Genomic DNA, 24709 nt, shown 5'->3' on the forward strand with positions numbered 1-24709 from the left:
CGGGAAGGACCGGCTGGAAGGGAATGCCGGGACGCGGTAAAAGTGCGCAATTTCCTTTGCAGGCCCTCGCACTGCGTGGTGGCGCTGGTGGCGAAGGGGTACACCTTGGGCTTAAGGAGCTTCCCCGGAGCGTTCCTTCTGCTGCTGCTGTTGTCTGATCAAGCCAGAACCGGTTTTTGACAAAGCGGATCTGAACGTTTCTTCCGCTAGGAAGCCGGTCCGGTGTGTGTGTGTGTGTGCGCCTAACGGTGTTGCCAGTGATGTTGCAGAATACAAAAGGATTCCAAAAGATAATGTTTAAAAAAAAACTCGTCATTCGGGGCGAATGGACGACACACACGCCGCACACACGCACAGGACATCGCGAGGGACCCCCGGAATCGTGATTTCTTTCCGCTCGCAAGGATCATCACCGTGGCATAGGAGAAGGAGGAGGAGGAGGATGAGGCGCCATCATAGGTGGACGAATTGGGATCAGTTCCGCGCGGGAAGCCAGCTTAAACCATGCAAAGGACCCCGCCAAAAAGGACTTTCAAGAAGGAACATCTTCTGCTTTTTGTTTTTTTTTTTTGTTGATTTCGTCTTTCTTCTCCAGAAGGAGACAACGGTACGGAGAAATCCGAAGCCGGCACGAGCACGCACTCGAACCGAAGCCATCCGAAGCCGAAATTCATCCATACCCGAAGCGCGATGAGACCACACAAGGGCAGAGCGCGCGAAATTCCCGTAGAAAAATCGTTGATTTCTTGGACAGAATTAAGGATTTGGAGGGATCGAAAAGGGTAATTTGATGAAACATGATTCCAAAGGGAAAACTAGTCTGTATAGAACACTCCGTTCTTTCAGTATAAACCTCCAAACCTAAGTTTTGACGTAGAAAGTTCAATAGCTTTAGAATGTTGATTTAGTAGCAGTACTACTTTTAAAGCCAAACAGTACATGTTACTCGTTTTGATTCTGAAGGGTTTTAGTAATCGATTTGACATAAATTCTATCTACTCTTAAGTTTGTGATAGAAACATCCTCATCAGCTCGTCCAAAGGCAAAGGAAAATTTGAGGCACAAGCCTTGTTAAGAATTGCCAGGAAAACCGGGCACAGGATTTCTTCTAAATTGATGAAAATTAAATCTATCTAACTAAACTTAAGTGATGCCTTTTAAACTTGGAATAAGGTGTAAGATAGTATAATCTACTATCAAACTTTTCGCTAGCATCGTGATGGAGCCGCAAACGATCGCGCTCAACTCAGGCCCCCCCTCAAAACGTTCGTGTCGGCAACACGTGGTCGCGATCGGGTTCGGTTTCGTCGGAATTAACCCTTTGATACAGCAACGTGTTCACTCCCCTCCCGATGTGAATGAGTTCCACGCAGTGTCTGCGTAGAACGTTTGTACAGTGCGTTCAATGAGGATTGCCTGTTTCTTAAAGGGGGGCTCGGTTATTTCGGGTCAAAAAATAGCTTATTTTTGACAATTTTTAGTGAAGAAACCATTCAACTATATTTTTTTAAGTGAATGTCATTTTAAACTACAACATTTCAAGAATATTTGGTTCTCTATTGGAGAAGTTTTGATCAAAACTACGTTCATGACATCCAATTTAGAATGGCAAGTCTGCAAAAATGTACTTTTTGCGGTGCCCATCGTTGCCGCGTGCCAGATCATCTGAATTATTCAAATAAATATTCTTTTGCTAGATTATAAGTTTATTCAGGTAGCCCCATCGAGTTTTTGTTAAACTTCCCATTTTTCTATTTTTGGCAGATTTTTAAAGTTGAAAAAGTTCTGTTATTTTCAAAAACGACACTTTATATGATTAAAAAAAATATTTAAAAATAAGTATCAACAATTTTTATAAAAACTCGACGGAGCTACCTGACAAATAGTGTGCAGATTATATGTTCAAAATTTCGAATCGATCGGTCCAGTAGTTTCCATATTACGATGGGCACCAACTTTGAAAACGCAGGTTTTGGGAAAAGCGATTCAAAGTCGCGAGATGCATTGAGCCTTGTATGAAAGGCGGATTTACAAAAATCAATATCTTTGTCAGTTTGGCTTTGATTGAGCTTAAAATTTTACACAATACTCTTGAAAGGATAAGCATTTATGAAAAATTGTAAAAAGTAAATGCGAAGAATTAAAGTAAAATTCCGAAGCCCTCCCTTAATACATATTGTAATCAAAATATACATGTAAGCGGAAACTATTGTTTTGAAACAAGAAAATGTACCTTTCAGTAGCTCGATTTACGATTTTTATTAACTTCTCTAGTTCTCATTTCCTTCCTTTTTCGGAAAACTTCTTTTCTTCGATTTTCCCTTTCCCAAAACAAAACTTTATTTACTTTCTACAATAAGCAAAGAATCATGTTTCCTATTTCTAAACAAAATGTATCCTCCATTCACCAAAAGCTGCGAGTGCGACCATCGTTGTGAAACGCATTGTACCACGATGACGCAGACTCTGCCAATGGCTGAGCCGGTTCCGATGGGGACCGAAGACCGACATTCATCTCTCGGGCGTCGTACGGTTCGGTTCTGTTTTTCTCGTGCCGGCACGTGCGTTCGCTACGCTCCGTTGCGGGTATTCCGGCGGCGGCAACAGCAGCGTATTTTTTGGGTTTCCAGTTTTCGGTGTCTAGCGTAGTAGCCCTCGTAGTCCTAGTAGCAGTAGTAGTACATACGTCATCGGTTCCTTATTTGTGTTTTACGTTCTGGAACGTCACGCCCGCGATTAGACACCCGCGTAGAAGTCGATGTTTAGATGTTCATGTGCTTATCGTATGTGATTGTGTCTATGTGTGTATGTGTGTGTGTACGTGTGAGTGTAGGTGTGCCCTATCACCCCCTCCACCAGTGTCACTCGATCGAGTAGAGATCAGCAGCAGCAAAGCGGGCTTATCTGTGTAGTTGTTAATAGTAGTACGCGCCATGACAGTGACGTCGATCATCGCAGCCGCTGAACAACTCATCCAACTCGCCGCCGGGAGCAGCATCCTTCTTCTTTGAATACCGCACAATGCCGGCTCGCGTTATCATCTACAAAAGTGATCCAACCTCGTGTGTGTGTGTGTGTGTGAGCTAGCACATTCTAATCGCTAATCCAACGACCGCGACAACGACAACGCTGACGGTGCCGCGAAGTGCATTTGTGCCTCAAACGATCTAGCATCCGATGATCATCGTCAGCAGCAGCATAACCATAACCGCGGTGATTATGTTCTATGTTACGCCGGCGAGTTTGTGTCCGTGCGAGTCCGTGTGTACATAGCGTGTTTCGGAGTAACAAGTATTCGTTCCAACGCCCCAGAAGCCAGAGAGAGAGTCTTATAAGTGCAATACGCAACAAAACCGACGGTGGAAGTCGGGGAGGATTTCAACCCCCTTTCCCTATTCCCCTGGTGTGCCGAACGTGTGTCTGTGTGTGTGTGCAGCTGATGTGCGGTGCGGTGTGGTGTGGTGAAGCAGCAGCAGCAACATAACAGAAAGTGTCGCCGAGCAGTGAGCAAGCGCCAGGACACGGACACCCGGAGCGTCGTACAAATAAGTCGACACCTGGGAGACGCGCCGGTCAGCGCTGATTGGTTGGGTTGGGCAGCGACAACGACAACGACAACACCCCCACTGTCACCTCCCACCCCGCCGTTCAATTTTAGTCATCCCCCCTCCCTTCACGAGCTCTGTGTCTGTGTGTGTGTGTGTGTACAGCAACTCAAAAACGTGCTTACGCCTCATCGCCTGTGGTTCTGGCAGAAAATTCCCGCCGCCTGTCATACTGTGACTAGAGCAGCAGCAACAGCAACAGCAACAGCAACGCCTTCGTCCCTCGCCAAGGCTCAGTAGGCTTCTTCTCCAAAACGACGACGAGTGTTTTTTCGATGGTGTCTGTTTTGTGGTGACCGAATCCGAATCCCAGGAGTGCATTTGCAGTGCTCACGCCACGAAAGTAATCAAGCCGGTTCTTGAGTTCGATGATTTCATGATTCTTGCTTGCTCCGTTGGCGGTGTTAACGTTCGAGTTGCAAGCGTTTCGTGTGTTCCGTACCGTCGCTACCGACGCCAAAAACGGGGTGTCCGAGCATCCTGATATATTTCAGTACGTCAGTTTTGCGCGCCCGCGCGTGTGTGTGTACTTGTGTGTAGAGCAGTGTGTATACCGTGTGTGTGTCTGCTGTGTCTGCCCCCCGCCCAGTGTGTACGTGTGCGCTGATCGCGCGAAGCAAAACGGAAATCCCGCGAAAAGCGAGAAAAAAAGGTATCTCAAGAAGACCTTTTGTGTGTGGCAGGAGCAGCAGCAGCAGCAGCGACAACAACAGGAGCAGCAGCAGTGAAAACAGCCGAGAACGGAAGACCGAAAGATCCTCTCATCCCTTTTTCCGTTGTTACGCCCGGGGCCCCAGGAGCCTACTACTCCTCCAAACCGAGCCAGGCTGTGCCGGAACAGTGAATTCGCCCACAAAACGAGATCATTTCATCTGGATGCATGGTAAGTTGATCGTAATCCATGGAGAGGAAGGCAAGGGGGTTCTTAAGGTTACTGCTCCACCTAAGGTTACTGCTCCACCGTGCCACAAAGCGGCCCTCTTTTCCGGCATTCCTTTTGTTGTGGTTGAATATCGAGTCCTGGGAATGGGGAGGATTTCGCAAACAGAAGCGGCCCGTCGGTGCCGTCGGAGTTTTGCACTCGAAAGAGAGAGGACATAGCCGCTGGTGATCCTCATCATCTGTCCTTCTTGAGTAGATCCTAAGCAAAGTGAGAGAGATTTCACAATGTTTAAAAGAATTCTAAAAGCAAGTTACTGAGCTTCAAATATACAAACTCCCAAGGGAGGTCAAGTCGATACCTTAGAATGTGATCGTCACCACAAAGGGAGGTCGATCTCACCAGCTCAAAAAAAAAATACTCCAACAAACTCAACCCTTTTCCTGCACCCCAAAAACTCCCCGCTATAAACACGCTATCGCAAAGGATCACGACTCGCTTGGTCCAATAAAAAGTATTCCGTCGAGTCTGTAATCTGAAGGAGGATATGGGCATCGAAAACCACAACCGCGCCCGGAAGACCCAAACCCCCGGGGTCCATTATGATGCTAGAATGATTTGTGAGCGGCGAGGTGGTGGGGACCACAACCTAGGTCTAGGGGGTGCGGGAGGAGTTGCGAATCGGGATTTTTTTTCTCTCTTCGGTTCCAGCTTTCCTCCAGTCACTCTTCCCATTCACATTAACCTTCCCCCCTTGGTCTATGATGATGGTTCTTCTGCTGTTACCGTTGTTGTTGTTGTTGCTGTTGTTGTTGCTGCTGTTGTCTTTAAGGCGGCGTGGGAAGCGAACCCAAAAACCCCTCAAAAACCCAACCGGACCTGCGCGAACCACGGCGCGTCGCGTCGCGTCGCCTCCTTTATTGCCACTTTCGTCGCCGTCGCCGTCGACGTCTTCTTACGGCGGTACATCCGCCCTCGGCGTCGGCGACGATCACTCCTTTCGCAGCCGGGGTTCGCTGTTGCTCCAGGTCCAGGAGAGAAGAAGGCATTAACATGTACCCTAGACGCAGGGCGCACGGGGAGGGGGAAGAAGGGATATTTTCGCATCAAATGGTCGGGATCCCCCGCCACCGCCAAAGGTGGCGATCCCGCGATCCATCCGTGTCCCCGTGTGTGATGCAAGAAGCAGCAACAGCAACAGCAGCAACAGCAGCAGGAAATGGCGCTGATTACGCCCGGAGCGTGTAACCTCCCTCTGAGCGCGTGTGTGTGTGTGTGTGTGTGTGTGGTGTTATCGGCACCCCGGGAAGCTTGGGCGGCGGGGGAGAAAAGGCTTTTTCTTCCCCAAAATGGCCTCTCGGACCGCTCGGACCTTGCGTCGTCGCCGTCGTGGTCGTCGTGGTCGTCAAAAGTCTCACGGCCTGCGTTTCCGGTCCGGGTCCAATCTAATGTCACCTCGCGACGGTGCTTCTCCTCCTCATTCCCCTGCATTCAAGTTTCTCTGGCTGCCGACGGGAGAAATAGCCTCCGGAAAGGCAAATGGCGCGCACGCTCTGGGCTAATGTGGCCGCTGCTGCCACGATGTCCGATGTCCGCCTGATGTCGGCTGCTGTCGGAGGATGAAGTGAGGGAGGTACCCCGTCCGTCCGTCTGAACTGGAGGATGAGATATGTTTTAAGAAACCGACCGTTCACCTCCTTTACCGCCCAAACCAAACGCGGGCGACAGTTCATTGCGCTTTTTGGGGGTGAAAACGGGCGGATTGATAAATTGTTATCGTTTCCGGAGGATGTGAGCATGATGTCGTCGTCGTCATCTTGCCCTCTCTCGTGTGGGACAACCTTTTTTTCCTCTCTAGCCTAAAACTGGACTGACAGATAGATTTGGATGCCCGAACCCATTCGGGTGGAAGGAATGGATTAACCCACCCATAAAAAAAAAGCTAGCCCAACATCAGCATAATGATGCCGGAGTGATCCATCTGGTCCATCTCTCAGGCGGTCTCTGTCCATTTCAAACGCAAGCGCTCGACGAATTAGCCGCCGAACGGGGCCCCGGTGTACCGCAAGCCAACACCTTCACCTTCTGATCGAAAATGTTGATCAATGTTTAAAAAAAACATCGCCATGCGACATCTTGCGATTGACCGGCAGCCATCCATTGACATCCATCTTGCAAACGGAGGACGGCGCACGACCTGATCATAAAAACCGTTCGAAAACGATCGCATCTTCGACCAAATGGCCGACGATAAAACGCCGATAGAGAAAAGGAGAGCAACAAAAGTCTCAATTTTAACCGGAAACGGCTCCTCCAACATCATCATCATCATGATCAACACTATTGTCATCATGTGTGGTGCAGGTTTGCAGACTTGAAAGCCAACTGACCGATGGGTGACCTCCTCTCTCTCTCTCTCTATTTATCTCCCTGGCAAGACATTTCGCGACAATTTTAGAACGAGAAGCCAAAAATTCATTCCAGATGCTGTCGTTGCTTCTGTCGTTGGCTCTAGTGTGCCCACTATCAGGGGGGGGTGGCCCCCACGTGGTGATGGAATGCCATCAATGGCTGTTTATGCACTCAACAAAAAAAAACGAGGGAGAATAAAAAATCATCCCTTTGACGTCTGGCCGGGCGAGCGAACGAGCCGCCATGCCACGTAACAGCTCATCCTGCTGCTGCTGCTATCCATATCCATAAAAGCAACCATTTTTAAATGAATTACAGTCTCTCTCTCGCTACTCCTCCTCGTGGTTCGCAACGTGGTCGCGGATGCGGATCTATGCTGAGCGGCATCGGCTCGGTAAAACATCGCAACGAAAACCTAGAACGTTGTAGAGGACACCCGCAAAACCGGCGGTCCACGTGTTGGCCTGAGTGACATATATTTTATGCGCATACATCATCGCACTCCTTCAGGAGGCGCTCTCCCTCTCATTCCACCCTCTGCAGGAGGGGGATGTTTTTGTTTTTTTAATTTTTGATTCGCGCCTTTTTTTGTGTTTGTTGTTTTTTGTGCTGCTGCTGTTGCTGCTTCTTCTCGAACTGGCTCCATTTTGCTGATGAGAAGCCTGAAAGAGGAAGTAGAAGGCCTATGTGCGGGTGAAGGGATGAAGGGGTGGTATGTAAATGCGTTCGCTGCGCCTTCACATGATCGGCTCGCCTCGTGGATGACGGCGTGGTTGGTTACGCAGGAAGGAAGGCTGTCGTTGTTACGCGATTACATCACATTCAAATAGGCCCCTTCTACACCCCCTACCGCCACACCCCCAAAACAGGACTTCACCCCATCACGCACATACGTGGTCCCGGGCGTGATGGTGTGGTTTGGTTTTTGCGTTTTATGCTCTGCACTCCCCGCTAACCAGCACCCCCGCGTGTGAGGACACCCACCACCACCACCACCACCAGCACCCACCACCAACGCCAGAAGAAGGCGCGGTCTGCGTTGCGAGCACGATGGAGAGAATGTTTATTACATTTTTTTTTCGTTCGTTTGTTTCGTTCGTTTTTTTTTGCTGCCCCCCCACCCCGCGGGGTGGGTCCAGTTGGGGGTGCCACGCCACATTCTGACCCTCTGCTTCTTCTCGCTTGGCACTCCGTTGCTGCTGCAGTAGCGGTGGCAGCACTGGTTGCGCTGTTGCGTGCATAAATCCATCGTTAATGAAAAAAACACAGTCAACCCACAACGGGCTCGTCAATAGAGAGGGGAGACGGGGAGGAGGAGAAGTCGCGGAAGAGGAACGGAAGAACGGGTGGGTGGTGGGCAGCGTCGGTGGGCCGAGTGCGAGTGCAAATTTTATAGCTGACCTCCTCCGGTCAGCGGTAGGCGGCGGGTCACTTGCAACCGGACTTTATTGTCCCCGACAACAACCTAATGATCCGTTCCGTACCGTTGTTGACTCGACAACAGGAGCACCTTTTTTCGGGTGCTGCTGGAGTGGTGGCTCGAAAGTCATCGTTACTTCGATAATGTGTCACTGGTTTTCAATCATTGGTCGTTGTTTTTGTGTTGTTGTTGTCGCGTCGATTTTTTTTTCGGTTCTTAAATCCGAACAACAAACCGGGGTCCAGAGAGCCAGTTCCGTAACGCCGTTCTAGGGTTCGCAAACAACAAAAACGGGAAGTGACGCCAATCAATGGAGGAGCTGCATCGCGGAGCGGTGGGACTTGTTTTGTCAATCAATTTTTATGGTAAGAAAAAAAAAAGCTTTTAATGAGGTTCCAGCGGTGGGCGGTGTTGGATTTCGTTGGTGGCCAGAATTGAGGTGAATTTGGGCGGCATTGCAAAACAGCCGTTTTCGCCGTTTCGGTTAAGTGCACGATATGCAGATTTTTTTCGTTAGTTAAAAATAGGCTGCAACAGTGCATCGAGGAGAGAGGAGTTCATTCAAGTTTTAGTAGAAGGCTCTCAGCACTTAGGACGCATTAATTTGACGGATTATAACGCAAATTTGCAACCTGATTCTTGGGGCAAGCTCTATTATTATTGTAAAAATAAACACTTTTATATGAAAATTATGGAACAAAATCATCTTTTGCGAAATCACAAACAAACGAACACAATTTTGATCGATTTCAACATCACAACAATCGAGAACCGTCTCTCTGTCGAAGTGCTTGCGATGTATCCAACGCATCCAAGGGGCCATTAGGTTAGCGGACGTTGCAACAGTCTAACCTATACGAACCGCGCGAAGGTAGTCACCGGAAGGTGGCTAAATCGTCGTCGATCGATTAAAAAGTCCACCGGCGGCCGGTTCCGTTCAGTAAGGGTCAAAGAGGGAGCCGCATTGGTTCTGCCTGGACCAGCGTCAAGCCACCCGCCTAAGCCTCAGGTCAGGTCTTGGACGGTCCAAGACCTTCGTGTGCAGTAGCGGGCGGTATCCCGCTACCGGAACCGGCTACCATATAGTCGTCTAGAACCCTGGCCACTCCTCGTCGGTTGTCGTCGTGCTTTGCAATGGAAAGTAGACATTTGAAAATGAATGAGGGCGAAGGTGAGCACGCGGGCGTTCCATCGAGACGCCATCAAACAACCGTTGCGTATCGGTACCAGCGTGCTACTTGATGGACTAGATGGCATGCGACTTGGAGTGTGATTGTGCTGGAAAATCCTCCCAACTCCCGGGGAGAAAATGTGTTTTAAAAATACTGAAATTGATCGCACGGGGACAACGCGGCGTGTGCTGGCACGTACCCAGCATTGTAGAGCGTGCACCTGGAGCTCCTTTTGAACGTGAGTCCTGCGTGTTGGAGCACTTTGGCGAACTTCGAGATACCTGACGGTGATGTGCTGCTCAAGGGAAGATCGCCATCGACGTCGAGATTGCACGGAGTAGTTGTTGACAGAAGTGAGTTGACGATGGTCAGTCCTCGAGCTAACCAAGTCCAAGCCCCCAAAGCGTGGTGTTTGTTGCAAACCAACCCGTACCGCTGGCCGCAGCGTTTCAAAAGTCAAAACTATTTTTGAGTTTCTTTTTATTTTTCAAAAGAAAAAGGGAACCTACTTCCACTGCTATCTCTCGGCACCCTTTCTGTCAGCTTCTTCTGCATGTCTGGAGCTCCTCTTGGCATGTCCGTCCGTCCATGGCCTTCGCAACCACGCGGGGACAGCCTAGCTTGACGCCACGTCCCAAAAACAATACTCGTCGGAGTTGGAGTTGTTGTATACAAATTTTTGGAAGAAATTATTATTTTGCAAAAAAATACCAAACCACCAGACACACACACACACACACACACACACCAGACAGTGAACAGACACGCTCTGTGCTCGACTCACGTGGATTCAAGGTGCTGTGGCTGTGGCAGCTCGCAATCAGTCAACGGAACGAAGGCATGGTGGAGAAGCTGACGGAAGCACAAAATGTCCTCCTTCTGCGCGCCTTCTCGACATCAATGCACTCGTTATAATGATGGGGGTGACAATTTCATTCACAACGACTCACCGCCAACACCACCACTTGCACAATGCAATGTCAGCACTTTTCGTTGGCTGCTGAAAGTGTCTCGCTTCTCGCGGATCATGTTTTGCTGCGTCAGGAGCCGCGATCCGATTGTGGGAGGCTTACGCACCTCAGCAAGTGAGCAACAGACTGAATGCGTGGCTGCGACGTTCCAATGATTATGCGAGTGTCAGAAAGGAAGCGCGGCGCATGTTGCGATAGAACGGCACTTGCTGGTGATAACACCCTCGTCTCGTCATCGGACATTCCGGACAGTGGGGAAAATCACAGTCCCAAAATGGTGGGGGGAAGCAAAAACAAATCCAACTTGATTGGCGCGCGCGCGTGCTCAATGATCGACGATGGCGCCATTCGTCCTCCTCCGCCGAGCGATTAATGTTGCGGAAGTTGAATCGCGTCGCGGTTTTTGGTGCGCTTTGACTCGTGTTTGAATTGTCTTTTTTGTTTCTGTGCGACGAGAGTGTGTGCTAACTGAATGTACGTCATTGGCGCATGAAGATGACGACGCGGCTACTGCTGCTGCTGTTCGAGTTTTCTACCAGAGGGCAGTAGGTGAAGGATGCGATAAGCTCGATGTGCTCGATCGCGATTTATGCTGCCATTCCTTTAGTAGAAGTAGCGGCAGCAGCTAAGTTGTAGAGGAGATGGATTTAATATCAAACGAGTAGCCGTAAAGTGTCCCATTGACGTTCATTTTATCCATCAAACTCAGCGAATGTCATACCTGCACATCTGTCACATAGACGATCAATTCGTAAAGTATAACAAAAGAAACTAAACAAAACAATCAACTTATTCCATGTCTGTGACCAGAATTTCAATCCCGCTTAATTTTCGTATAAAATACTCTGAGTATGATGGATAAAAGGAACGTCTATGGGGAAACCTCTAAACGAGACCAGTCCATTGGCCATTATATGGCGTGGTGTGTAATTTGCCTCCTCCAAATTCTAACCTCCCATTGCCATCCCCGGGTTTCGCTAATTGCTGCATAATCGCTTCATCAAATACAAACACCCTCCTCGTGCGCCCACACACACACACGAGCATGAGGATAAGGGGTACGCCCGATGTGCAAACATTACTCCTCCGACAATTAGCAGTTCGCGAGCTGCCCCATCCATCCACCCCATCCTTCCCCCTTCAATGGCGCCAACCATTTTGCACCTTCCGGAATCTGAATCCACACCAGCGCACACACACACAATCCATGCAATCTGAGGCGGACCGGGACTCCCCGCGATTTGTCTCGCGCTGCGCCCGGCCGCCAGTGCCAGCATTGGGGCCACCCCACGCCAGGAATCATTTGCTCCAACGCCCCATTCTCTCTCTCTCTCTCGCTTGCTCTCTTCGAATCCGGTCCCGGGACGACTCCTCCTCTTCCGCGTGTGTGTACCGTGGGGATGGTGATGTTTTTTTGGCACTTGACCACCCCCCACCGGTCACAGCGCGGCGCGCAGTAGTAGTCGGTGTGCCTTGGCACCAAATTATCATGCCAAGACGGAGCCAAAACGACGACGACGACGATGGTGGTGTGTCTTTGCGTGTCTTCGCGCGCGCACACCAGCTGCTGCTGCTGGGAGGGAAAACACGCCTACGGCTTGGCCCGGTTGTTTGCCTTCCTTTCACGGTCGGGAGCGTTCTCCTCCCTGACTGACGGCGGTGCTGACGATCACGACGGCGTTGCCGATGATGATGATGATGATGATGATGATACGCTCTGCCATCGATATATGAGTGTTGCTGCTGGTGCTGGTGGTCGATCTGAAACACCCCATTCCACTCCTCTGGCTCACATGCTGAGCCTTGGCTTGGCTTGGCGCGATCGAACGCAACATTCCACGCAACAACAACACCGGCAGCGCCCATCACGATCGATCCCGGATCCCCGCACCAGGGGGTGGCTTGCTTCGGACTTAAAACAAATATTCAATTCACACTGAGAAGAAGGAACACGGACATCAACCTGTCGATCGATCTGCTGGCGGTCGATCTCCCACCCTCTGGGCTTGGGACTGGATTACACGAGCAGCAGACCGGCCCAGTGGTCAGGGGACCCAGCAAATTCCGGAGTCCATCAGCGCACGCTGGAATGTAGTGGCACCTGCCGTACACACACCACATCATCATACCATTGGCTCGGAGCAAATGGATGGTTTCGATCAGTCACAATGTCACAACATGATGCCCCCACCTGTTGGGCGCGCCTTTGGATTCGCTCTTCAAGGCGTAGTGAGAGGGGGATTAGAAAATGACGACCTGTCGCCGACGTCGTGGACCACAAATTAGCGCAAAACGTCTGCAAAGCACCCGGTGGCTGGTGGCCAAGCCACAAACTTTCGAACCGAGCGTTCCGCGCGTGCCCGCCTCGAGACGAATATTAAAATGATAAATTTGACAGTTCGAGGTCTCCGAGAAGTCCAAGTCCGACATAGAGGGGTCCAAAAGACCGAGATCCGAAAAAAGGTCTGAAACCTGGATCGCACCTCACATGTGGTGCGATTGTCACGCAGTCATTTTCTGACAGAAGGCGCCTCCGGATCCATGGCGTCGGTCATTAGACGACGACGACGCGAGATGGAGCAATTGGTTTTGGGGCCACAGAAATTACCGCAGCCGACGTCACCGATGTGTAGAGACCGCTACAAAATGGTGCACGATCGGCTGGAAAACGAAAGGGAAGGTACCTTTTTCCTTGCGGCCGCCTGTCCTCTTACCTCTTATCGATCTCAAGTCCGTTCAAGAGGAGAGCCCAAGAGAGCTTAGCTTCTTAGTCCTCCGGGGATGGAAGGTCAACGGTGTCGTGGTGGAAGGTTGTGGTCAGTTGCCGGTCAGTATTGGACGGACGTAAACGAGCTAATAGGCGGCGCGGCTAATCTATCTATGTCAGCCGCGGCGGAACCGTATCACCACCAGGGGAGCAGCCCTCGGGGCGTCCAAAACCCTAACCTGTCCACACTCACGAGCTACCGCTGATGAGGGTGGACCCCAGCATCGAAAGGTATTTTCGTTTCATTAGGCAGCCAAAAATGTGGAATCAGATCGTGTGTGTGAGAGAGAGAGAGAGCGAGCGTGAATCGGTTTAGTGGAGCTCTCACTCTTCTCATTAGCTTCAGCTCCAGCAGCAGCAGTCCAAACTCCTCCAAATGGTCGGTGTCTGCGTCGAGGACTCGAACTCAGACCAAAGATCGATGATCACTGCGGCCATAGCTGTAGCGCGCGCGTGTGTGTGTGTGTGCCTGAGATGGTTAAGTGCTTTTGTTTGATTAATAATGATAATGAAACGCACACACACACACGTACGTGCGCTCGACGCGGTATGATGATCTAGCGGCACTCCTCATACCCATCAAGTGACCTTCCATCCTTCCAAAAACCCCTTCGGTGATCGTCCAGTGCAGATGGAGGCCAGCATCCAGCCGTGACACTGCCGCAACGGTGGCATTATGTGCGTATGCGTGTTGTGTACCCTTTCCCTTTCGATGGCGGATCATAAGCACCTTGGAGTGCCTAATTAGATTAGTCATCGGGCAGCAGGAGTCGTTGCAATTTGTGCCCAGGGGTTTTCGCTCGTCCAGCAGGGTACAAGGGGTGCCGGGGGGAAGGGAGAAGGTGACCAGCGAAACCACATTACCAACATCCGAAACCACAGGGGGGGTGGTCGAAGGAGAAGGCCTTTCAGACCTACGGCGCACACTGACCGCTCGGACCAAATCCAAGTCCCAAGAGTTTCCATGTTTTTATTCCAGTTTCCAGTCGACTCCCCGCGGGGTTTGAGCGCACAGGAAGATGGAAGTGGACAGATAAGAGCGCCCAAGATTTGTTGTTTTAGTTTGGCTGGCGGGGGAGCAGCAGCGCCACATGCTCGGTTGGACTTTTTTTTATTATTTCTTTCCGTTCATTCCGGGCAACTCATCTCGTACCAGAAGTAGCAGAAGATGGTGATAGTAGTTGTGGTAGTAGTAGTAATAGTGGCAGAAGGCGATAAAGACCAAGCAAAAGGAGCAACTCGCAACGTAGCAGCGGCCCATTTCTGGGGGGGAGGAAGGAATTTTTCGGAGGCCTGACCCCAGCAGCCGAAATTGGAGGAGTTCCCATGATTCTGTTTCGCGGCGTGGTGCGGCATGTTGCTCCCGTAGTACTGCTGCCTTCTTGGCCACGGAGACTGCTGCCGGATGAAGAAGTTATGTTCCGCGCGCTTATCTCTGGCTATAAACCATACATATGAGATCTCACACAGACACGCACAGGACGCACATTGGTCTTCTTGTTTTCCTCTCCGGGTTTCCTTTCTTTTCGGGTCCATTCTCGAAGACTGTGACCACCCGCTGACCAGAGGATGGTTTGTTGGTTGCTCCACCAACGGAACGCAGGAGAAAGAGACAAAAAAGGCTACTTTCCTCGCCATTCGCCGTCCTCGCACGCCATACGAATCTCTGGCAGTAGTGCTGCGAGGCATAGAAGAAGCGGAAATTTAATTTCTTGATTATTTGCTCCGAATATTCGTCGTACGCTACGCCGAGGTCGGTCGGCGTCTAGACCTTCGACCATGAACGGGAACCCCAAAGCGGCCCAAAAAGGTGTAGTCTAAAGAGAGACAAACCGTTCGTTATCGATCTGATCCGATCTGGTCCGATCGACCGAAGAAAGAAAGACAAGACGATACACAAAATACGCGCGCGCGCGCTCCCGGCTTTATGTCATTTCCGCTTCGATCGGTCGCTTCGAACCCTAGCGTCGCTCCTTAGCGCCATCGAGCCACAACAGCAGCTGGGGCTATCAGCGCGATCGATGGCGGCGATCGGAGAAGCGATTTAGATTAGGCGCCCCATTCGCCGGTATAGCGATCCGTGGGAGCCAGGGTATTGGCCAGCGCTTGTTTTTATAGTTTCTGCAGCTGCAACTCGCACGCACACACACACGCTGGATGCTGGATGGGATTTCGCTTGGGAGATTGGTTGAATCGATGTCTTAATTGAATTAATTGACGAAAGTGTCGAAATCCTTGGTGGTGCTGGCGCCCTGTGCTCGGTATCTCTCCCCCCAAAAAAAAAACCCACAGACCCTTTCACGCGAGCGTCACTTTCGTCGATTCCCCCCACAGCACAGCACAGCTTTACGACTCCAACAACTCGGCTTCGGTGTTCAAATTGTTGCATCAATACACTGCAGTGCAGTGATTAGCGAGAGAGAGAGAGATTTAAGGCTCGGAATGTCACCGACCGGGGTACGCGACCGGTGACAGGAGCGAAGCTTTATCGACCCCCTTATCTCCCGGTGAAATGCACGCAAATGCGTGGGAAAATTTTCGCTTCGAACAGAAGAGCGAGCGGGAAAAAGTTCAAGGAACAAACAGTAACCAAGGAACGCGGGACGGGATTGAGCAATACCTTTAACTACCCAACGAGCTCAAAAGCTCACACGGCTGCTCCCTCCCTAGAGTGTCGCCAGAGCAAAAGCCTTCTGACGCAAGCACGTCAACGTGGCACGAAATGATGAAGCATTCGAAGTCGTAAAGTCAATCTCTAGTGGCGGTCTCTGCGGTCCCGGGATGGTGGTGTGGTGTGCTGGTCGCGGATAAAGCGAAATGCGCCCGAGCTAATTTAATTGTGTCCACACCGTGCGTCCACACACACTCCACCTCCCGGGGTGGTCCCTTCTTGTGGCTTTGGGGAGGGCTTTCTTTTTTCTTCGTTCGGCTTTTTTTCTTTTCTTCTTTTCGGTTGCTGTCTCTTGGAGACAACAGCAAGAGCATCTGCAATCATAGCAGTAGTACCAGGGATTGCGAAAGGTTAAACTTTATCGTTAAACAATTAAAAAAGCCAAAAAACGAAATCTTCTTCTGATGTTCTCTTTTTCTCCTTCTTTATGCTGCCCATGGTTGCCGTCGATGAAGCAATACTTTTGAATTTATTTCCTTTACTTCATTCTGAGGAGTCATCGCGGGCGCGCGCGCGCGCGCAATTCGGTGGTCGGGATACGGCATTCCCAGGCTTCGACTTCATCGCCGCCGCCATGTTGCGAAGTTCGAGGGACACTCGAAGAAGGGGAATTTCGAACAAAAACCACACAAGAAACAATAAAAGCCGAAAGAAGGTTAACGGTACGGGCTCTGGGCTGGTGTTGGGCCAAGAAACCTGCCTGCCAAGCTGTTGGTCTTGGCTGTTGTGTGAACTAATTGTAGTCGATCCTTATCCACGTACGCCAGGTCCGGTCCTGCGCGCGGTACCAACTAGTGAGTTATCATGTAAGTGAGATTCTCCTCCTCGTCCTCCTTCTGCTCCTGCTCCTTCTCGCAACAAGGGGCACGCAAGTGGCCGGAACGCCACAAAGCCATCCCATCCATCAGCATCAGGCCCGCGCCTGATCCGCACCGAGCGCACCTTTCAAGAAGCGGCACAACAACAACGCCACTCCCGGGGCGAAAGTGCACCGCGCAAGACGCAGACGCAGAAGGTGGTGTTGTTGTCGGCGTTGAGGTCCCACACCAAAAAGCTGGGGAGGGCTTTCGAAAATTTGCAAAAATAAAAGTCTCCGCGCTGGCCGCGGCGCTGATTGTGTGATATGATGGGCTCTTGAAAGGTTCGCCCCCTTTTTTCGGGACGGACGGAGAGCGGAGAGCAGGAGCATCTCCTTTATCTTGTTGCCCGTTGCCTTCGGATGCACCCGCGCCCCCTTGGTGGTTGAGATTTGTGGCGAACGCACGCAACTGTCGAACGGGGCAACAAGTGCCACATACAACACCTTCGTGCGCTTCGCTGTAAATGGCGTGAGGATGATGGGTTTTGAACTTGGAAGTGGGGGGAAGGGGAGATCAATTTTGAGGGAACTGGAACCCCGGGTGGGGAGGAGGGAAGTTCATGACTCCTGCACGAGGAGGTGGTGCTCATGACAGTCCCAAAACCCGAAACCCGGTGCCGAAGATGCCGAAAAGACACTTGATTGAAGCTGTCCCTCAGTGTCGGTGCGCGATGCGTACGATGATAACAACGGCAGGGAGGGGAAGAGTGGAGTGGAGTGGAGTGGCGGGAAACCATTAAACGGCAAGTACGCCACTCGAGTCCCCTCCGCGCATCCCAGCAGCAGCCGAGCGGCTGGATATACAGCAATAAACCGGCGGCGATCGTTTCCTCACTTTGGGTTCTTTCCTTTCCTGATCGACGAGAAAGAGAGCGAGAGAGAGAGAGAGAGAGACGGGAGCCGAGTGTCGTGGCAGAGTGGCCAACGGAGAAGAGAACTACTAAATCACAGCCAGCCAGCCAGCCATCCAGCCAGCCGGCGAGGTCTTTGGGATCGTCGGTTTCGGTTTTATGGACTCGCGACCAATGAGTTGCCTTTAAGTTGAGGGTTTTTGGCGGGATGTGAAAACCTTGTGCGGCGGAGTGTTGGGCCGGGAAGGAGCTATTCGCCTTATCGTAGCCCGAGGGTTCAGTTTCGGGGATTTAGTACCGGAAGAGCAACCGACCGGTCGGGGAACCTGTGGAATGCCTAGTGAGCTAGTCCTACTACTGTTTGGATTGTCGCTTTGGTTTGGAATTGAGTTATCCCCAGCAGTGATCATATACCTGTCACTAGAAAGTTGTTGGAACTGTCAAGTCAAGTCAAGTTTGTTGTTTTAAGTCTCGACCTCAACAAGTACTGGTAGTAAACGATTCTATTCTGTTTTAAAACCGAGATTCTTCGTCACTAATTCCGTTCTCCCTTTGCTTCTTCTCTCTTTCAGGTACGTACCCGTGGAAGCGGCATGCATTCTGCATGACGATCTTCAATCTCTCGATCGAAGAGCTGAGGGCTGGGGACCATAAACAAAACAACCACCACCATCTCGCCGCGGGTAAGGGGGTTGCGGTGCGAACCTCCACATAATTTTTGATGACTAATTCAATCACTCTCACTCGGTATATCATATCGTCGTCGTCGACGTCGTCGTCGTAGAGATCGGTTAATTGATATTAATATGATCGTACTCCCCCGGTTGGTCGGCCACCATCGACTCACGTTTTGGAAGAGGGGCAAATCTCGGCAACGGCTACACCCGCACCCGCAGCCAAAGCCAAGCGGCAGCGTCAGATTTCAGCCATACTCAATTGACATATTCCGACAATGGACAATGTCGGGTGTGCCGTCACTGGAAGGCAATCTCGGGATACTTGACTGCTGTTGCTGCTGCGGCTGTCGGTGCCCGGTCGGTGTGTAATAGAGAGCGGCACAGCGGAGTTGTTGAAGCGCGCGTAACAATCGCGGCGACGACGACGGCGATGACGACGATGCCGACTACGCCATCATCAATTGAGTGTGTGGTGCTCCATTGCTATCAATTAACCCTCCCTGATGGGTCCGTCAGGGCGTGCGTCTTCCTGTGTCGTCGTCGTCGTTCTCGTGGGTGAACTCCCTCGCGTGGTCGTGGTCCTTCAATTTCCGTGCTCCAGAGGGAGCGCCAATTTGCGTCCCGAAGTACTTCGCTCGTAAGCTGCATTAACGATAAGGTTCCACTTCCACCCGGCCAGCCAGCATCAGGGAGTGCGGTTAGAGTTCACATGGTACCGCATGGTGTCTCTGTTGGCGTAGTTTATATGACATCTAGGGTCGAGTTCCGGGGTTCATGGGATTTGAGAATACGCTGCAAGATCTCTTACGATCGTCACGTCCACGTACCAGCCCAGTGCCGAGAAGTGATTGAAGACTTTCCATTCCAACATCGTCGAGTGCCGAGTAGACACTCGCTAATTAATTCGTTAGAACGTTTTTTTTTGTTTTTGGAAGGTGCTGCTAATGCTTTTGATTAGCTCCGGCGATTTGCAGACAGCGCGCAAATGAGTGGCCACCACACCCCCGATCTCTACCCAATACCGCACGGCGTACGGTGTGTTTCGGATTTCGAAAGGGAACAGGAAACTATCAAGAACATCAAGATCGGTCGACGACATAGCCACCAGCAACCGATGTAGACGTCGGTCATCCACCGACCAACCGACCGACGGTCTCTCTCTTTCTATCTTCTTGCTACTTCTCCTCCTCGTGCTGCTGATCGTAACTCGATCGTCGCGCGTCGCCTACAAAAAGTGGTTCCCACGTCGGTCGGTGACGACCCGGGCCCGGCGAACGACTGGCTGGACGTACATAAATATTTATACACACTACACACACACCGCAACAAGCCGCCACAGTCGTCGCGTACAGGCAGCAACAACTAAGAGGGTTTTTAAGCAGGCGAAGGGGTGGGTGTGATAGGTGATCGTCGTCTCGATCGTCTCGGGAATCTCAAGGAGACTTCCCAAACCCAAACCAGCACCAGCATCCTCCGAAAGCAGCAGCAACAGTAGACCGGAGTCTAGATATCTTCTCCTCTCCCAAAAAAAAACTAAAACCTTGCGGAATCCAAGTGCCCCAAGTCCAGGGCTACTATCGGCGCGGAGCCGGGGTGCGCACCCGCACAATTCCCAAGAACCAAGGCATTCCACGGCCACTCTCGGCTCGCCTCTTGGTGCTGGCGGTGGTTTTCGTTGTCGAGAGTTGAGTTAAGTTGAAGCTTGGGACTTGCGGCTGCTGGAACGAAAACAACCGAATTCCAGGCGGCTCGAGCTCGAGAGCGCGGGATCGAGCATTCCTTGGGAGCCGGAGCTTGAGCTTTGGCCAAGGTGAAGGTCTCCAAACCAACCGCTGGAACCGCTGCTGGAACGCCTCTTTGGGGCTTTGCTCACTTCTCCGGTGCGGCGCCCAAAAACTACTTCACCGTCATCCGAAGGAAGTGCCGAGCACCCTTTAGTCGATGCTTAGCAATGTTACCGCTGCTGCTGCTGTTGCCGCTGTCGTGGCGCGGTTCCTTCACCTCCTCAAACGTCTCTTGTACCTTCCAGCGTCTTATGCAGTTGGTCTACTCCGCGGTCCACGCGCACCGCACCCGCATAAGAAAAAAGACCCCTCGGGATGTTGTGGCTCATGTTACCGATTACCGAGTTCTCGTTGTGTGTCTGTGTGTGTGTGCCAGTCCCTCGCCATCGCTCCGATCTGAGGAATCTCTTAACAACATCAACAACATCAACAACAACAACAGCACAACAATCATCATCATCGCCAGTCGTCCCGCTTCCTCTTCCTTGAGCTGCCTTGCGCGCTTACGTTGTCGAACGGAATGGAGAGGGAAAACGGAGCTTCATTTGAAACGAATTCAAATGAATATTAATTCTGATTTCATCCCAAATTGGAGGAGGATTTCATTAGGTCCGATTCATTCCGCCCGTCCGGGCCGACCCTTACGTTCGCCTTGAAGGCCGCCTTCCGTACCTCTTCTGTTCTCGGTCCTCATTGCAGACATTGAGCCCTTTTGTCTGAGCCGATCCCTCGATGGTTTCCCTTCTTCTCTTTTGGTTCCCTCCAAACTTTTGGGATTTGATCCTTTTTTTTTTGGTCTAATGGACCAGCTTCTGCGATCGTGTTAGGGAATGAGATGGTCGGTACGGTCCTATTGGTACTAGGACTTACTTGGCAGATCCTCCTATTTGGCGATAAATTTGAAGTTAGAGAACTGTTTTTGAAAAACTTAACGTCCACAGACTGTAGCGCAACAATCGGAATCACCATTTCGAATGATTGATGCTGCTTGATAGTGTAAAAGCTCACTCGAAAGTCTAGAAATCAATTAGCCGTTGTGCCTTGGAACCTGTTGGCATTCTTTCTTCGCCAATAACAAAAACATTGCCAACGATTCGCGACAAACCTTCCAGTGACGAAAGGCGAAAGAGCAGCAACAGTAGAGGTAGTAGAAATGTTATGCTAATCAAACAATTACTATCCGAAACCGATAGCGCCCCCTTAACCAACCGCTGGATGCCGCCTGTTATCGAAAGTCCTTGCCCTTTGGTCTGGTAGCTCGGTTGGTAGCGCTAGGTCTTCAGCAAACGGCAGAAGCACCCATTAGGGCGCTACGAATGGACAGCAAGCCAGCCAGTCAGACGAGCTACACGACGATCGTCATGATCATGACTGCGGGTCCGGGCCCCAGTGGTCAATGGCCACCGTCCCGTCCCGTTGCTGACTCGTTGGGTAATTTATGTAAATGATATCTTTGATCCTCGCGACCCCGCGTTGCCTCCGGTGGTTCGGCGGACGCTCTGACGCTCTTCGCGCTTCGATTGGACGGCAGACATTCTCACCGGATATCGGTCCGCGTCTTCTCGTGGACTCGGTGTCCCGATCACGGTCCCAATCACCACTGGATTGTGTACCGCTTGTCCGAGCCTCAGGTTCAGGTGCTGATTGGGTAATTAATCGGAACAACACCATCAGCGGAGATCCGGAGCCCGTATAAAACCGAGTCGAGTTAAGCATGCTTTGCTCTGCTGTTCCGCACACGTTTATGAGCTCCGTCTATATCTACTCCGTTGTCCGGACGCCGTTGTCGTCGTCGAAGTCGACTGTAATGAAGGCATCACCCAAAAAAGCGTATGGGAGCAACACTTCCGATTTGCGTGCTTGAGAGGGCGCGTGTCCGCCCCGAGGACCAACGCAACGCGAACGCTAATTTATAATATATTCCAACTCACTGGCGAGCCATTCCGAGGCAACCGTGCTGGCCACCAAGGTGTGCGACATTGGCGTTTGGTTTTTTATTTTTCGCTTTTTTCGGGTCATCGCGTGACAAACGCATCTTAGCTGCCGGTCCGGCTGCCCAAAGACCGGAACCAGAGGGTGTGTATGATTTACTTGCGCTTCGTGTGCGTTTCGGTTCAAGCATCGGGTTTGTGGTCCATGGCCACCCCCTCTCTGAGGTGGCGGTCACCTATGGGCCTTCTGCAAATGACATTGAAACGGTGCAGAAGATAATGTTACCCACGAGAGAGTCCTCGAGTTTGGAGCTTCGATGTGACTCTATAGATAAATACCAGAAGCCCTGGAGGACTTGCGTATAACGGAGTGCTCCAAGAAAGGGTGGCCGCAAAGGCCGCAAAGGCAGCTTCCCAAAAATTGCGGATCTCACCATCGCCCGCGCCATTGCCGTCGGATCCGGCGAACGGCGGACACGGCCCATCATCATCGTTTTGCTTTATGAGCCAATCCGGAGTTTCCTGCACGCCACAAAATGCCGGTGTGCAGGAAGCTGGCGCCCCAAAACAAGATGACAGGCACGCGATATGGAAACAGTTTCTTAAATTACTTCTTCCCCGTTACACGTGCCTGCCTTGTGTGTGTGTGCGCTCGCGGCCACGCTCGTTGGCCACCGTTTTTCGAGCCCCGTGGGTGCGGAAAACAATTATAAATTTTCGGCACTGAGAAGACCCGGGGAGAGGAGGGCCCGAAGCATAATGGCATCGTGGAAAACTAAATCAATTCCCTCCCACCCCCTTGAGGAGGCCGTCCGGTGAGGGATCATTACCTCGATTGGATCGCAGCCACTCGATTGGCGGTGGCTGCGATCTTGTAGGTGGATTAGGTGGCTAATTTTCGAACTAATTCTTCCGCTCCCGACCACGCGCATGTGTGCGTGTGTGTGTGCTCAAGGCTTTGCCGAGAAATTAATGATTTGATTCAGTCCGAAGACGCCAAGAAGCTCGTGTGTAGGAGGGAGGGCGGGGAAGAGGGAGGCTACGCGCTGTTGCTTCCGTCCGGACCCAAGGTCAAGGTGCCACCGTTTGCTGCCGTTGCCGTTGCCGCTGCTGTCTTGTTGGTTGTTGGCCATTCGATCGATCGATCGATCGGATTGTGCGATCGGAGCAACATTGTAGCGGGTTTCGATCGATCGATCGATTGGCCAGCACCATTCTGGTTTTGTGTTGCTTGCTCGTGCGCTGCTCGTTCGAGTCCGGGGCTCTGCACACTCCAAAGAGGTGTCCGGAGTGGTCCGATTTCTGATTAAACGCCCCGTTTTTTTTTTACTTTCGAAGATTGATGATCCTTTCTGCATGCATTAAAACTACTACTGCAACACCTTCAGTCCTTCGTCTCGCTCGCTCGTGATGATGATGATTCATCATGAATTCGCGATTCCTTGTCTTGGGGTGGGAGTCGCAAAAATCGATTTTTCAAAACAACGCCAACACCACCACCAACGTTGGCCCAAGGGCCCCCGTAGAAAGGGTCTCCCGCGCTCCTCGTTTCTGTTTTACAACATTATCAAAAATGGAAAGTCCGCGCCGCGCCGCTCGGGGCTTTTGATGAGTACGATCAAGTAGAAGAAGAAGAGGAAGATGAAGTAGAAAACAAGGAGGAAGAAGAGAGAAAAAAAATGGATCGTTAACGGACAACCGGTGTGCGCAGAATGTGAAGGACCTGATCCTGGACCTGGCGAGGTGACCATCCTTCCTTCGGTCAGAGAGCGAGATCAGAGAATGCATCGAGGCGACTGTCCTCCGGGGTGCCGCGAGGGAGTGGGGGGGGGAGGGATCCCCTGACCCTGCCGGTGTTCTGTCGCCAGTGGCCAAAGCAGGTTTTTGCTGGCAAGCATACATACCCAATTAATTAGGACAGTGCGGAGCGCGGAGTGGAGAAGCGCTGCGGTGCTGCTGCTGCTACCACTTCGTCTCTCCTCCCTCTCCCTCTGCCGCGTGGCGGAATCTTTGAAGCGCAACCTTCCTCGCGTCGCGTCGCGGAACGTCGCGAACGAGATAGAAAACGAGAAACGCAGCGAAACAGGGCACCGTTCGCGGGTCCTGGAAAGTGGTGAAGGTGAGGGCGGCAAACGAGGCAATGACGATCACTCCCCCGCCGGCCACTCCCACCCCCCGGGGGGAGGGGACAAACCCCGGGCGAATATATAAAATTAATTGTTTTCGGTTTAATTATTTTGAGATCGTCGTCGTCGTCGTCTTGGTCGTCGTCGTGGTCGCTGGCACCTCAGACCTCTTAAACCAACAGCCACCGGTCGACGGTGGCCGGACACACATACACAAAAACTGCACAAAAGAGAGCCCCGGTTCCCCCCGTCCTTCCTGGTCCCAAAAAAACGGATTGCAAAGCGACGCCAGAGCGACGACGATGGCAGCGGTCGCTTTGCGTTGCCGTTTGATGCCGTTGCCGGCATTCAGCAGCGCCAAGACCGGGTTCCCGCGAGTTCTTGTTGGTAAGGCCATCATTAAACAGTTTGCACGGCGGCGGCATGCACGGCGGCCGCGGCCACGGCCCGGTTATCATTATCGGGAAATCGTTTTCGCGACATCCTTTCAAAGGTGCGCCCCCTGGGGTGGAGGGGGGGGGGAGGTTGAGCGTTCGTGGGTGTGACACCGGCTGATGATGACGACGGCGGCGGCGGTGATGAT

General features: G+C 51.6%; 1 protein-coding gene across 1 annotated transcript in view; it reads left to right on the forward strand.

Annotated features, from left to right (window-relative positions):
• The first annotated feature begins 2534 nt into the window (after nt 1–2534).
• Nucleotides 2535–24709, forward strand: part of LOC125948033 (zinc finger protein 853) — a 77547-nt gene continuing 55372 nt past the window's right edge. The window contains exon 1 of the mRNA XM_049673660.1: nt 2535–4488. Within this exon, the coding sequence (XP_049529617.1) occupies nt 4486–4488 (3 nt within the window). The 5' untranslated portion in view covers nt 2535–4485. The remainder of the gene's footprint in view (nt 4489–24709) is intronic.

The sequence above is a fragment of the Anopheles darlingi genome, chromosome 2, assembly GCF_943734745.1.
Source record: "Anopheles darlingi chromosome 2, idAnoDarlMG_H_01, whole genome shotgun sequence".
NCBI lineage: Eukaryota > Metazoa > Arthropoda > Insecta > Diptera > Culicidae > Anopheles > Anopheles darlingi.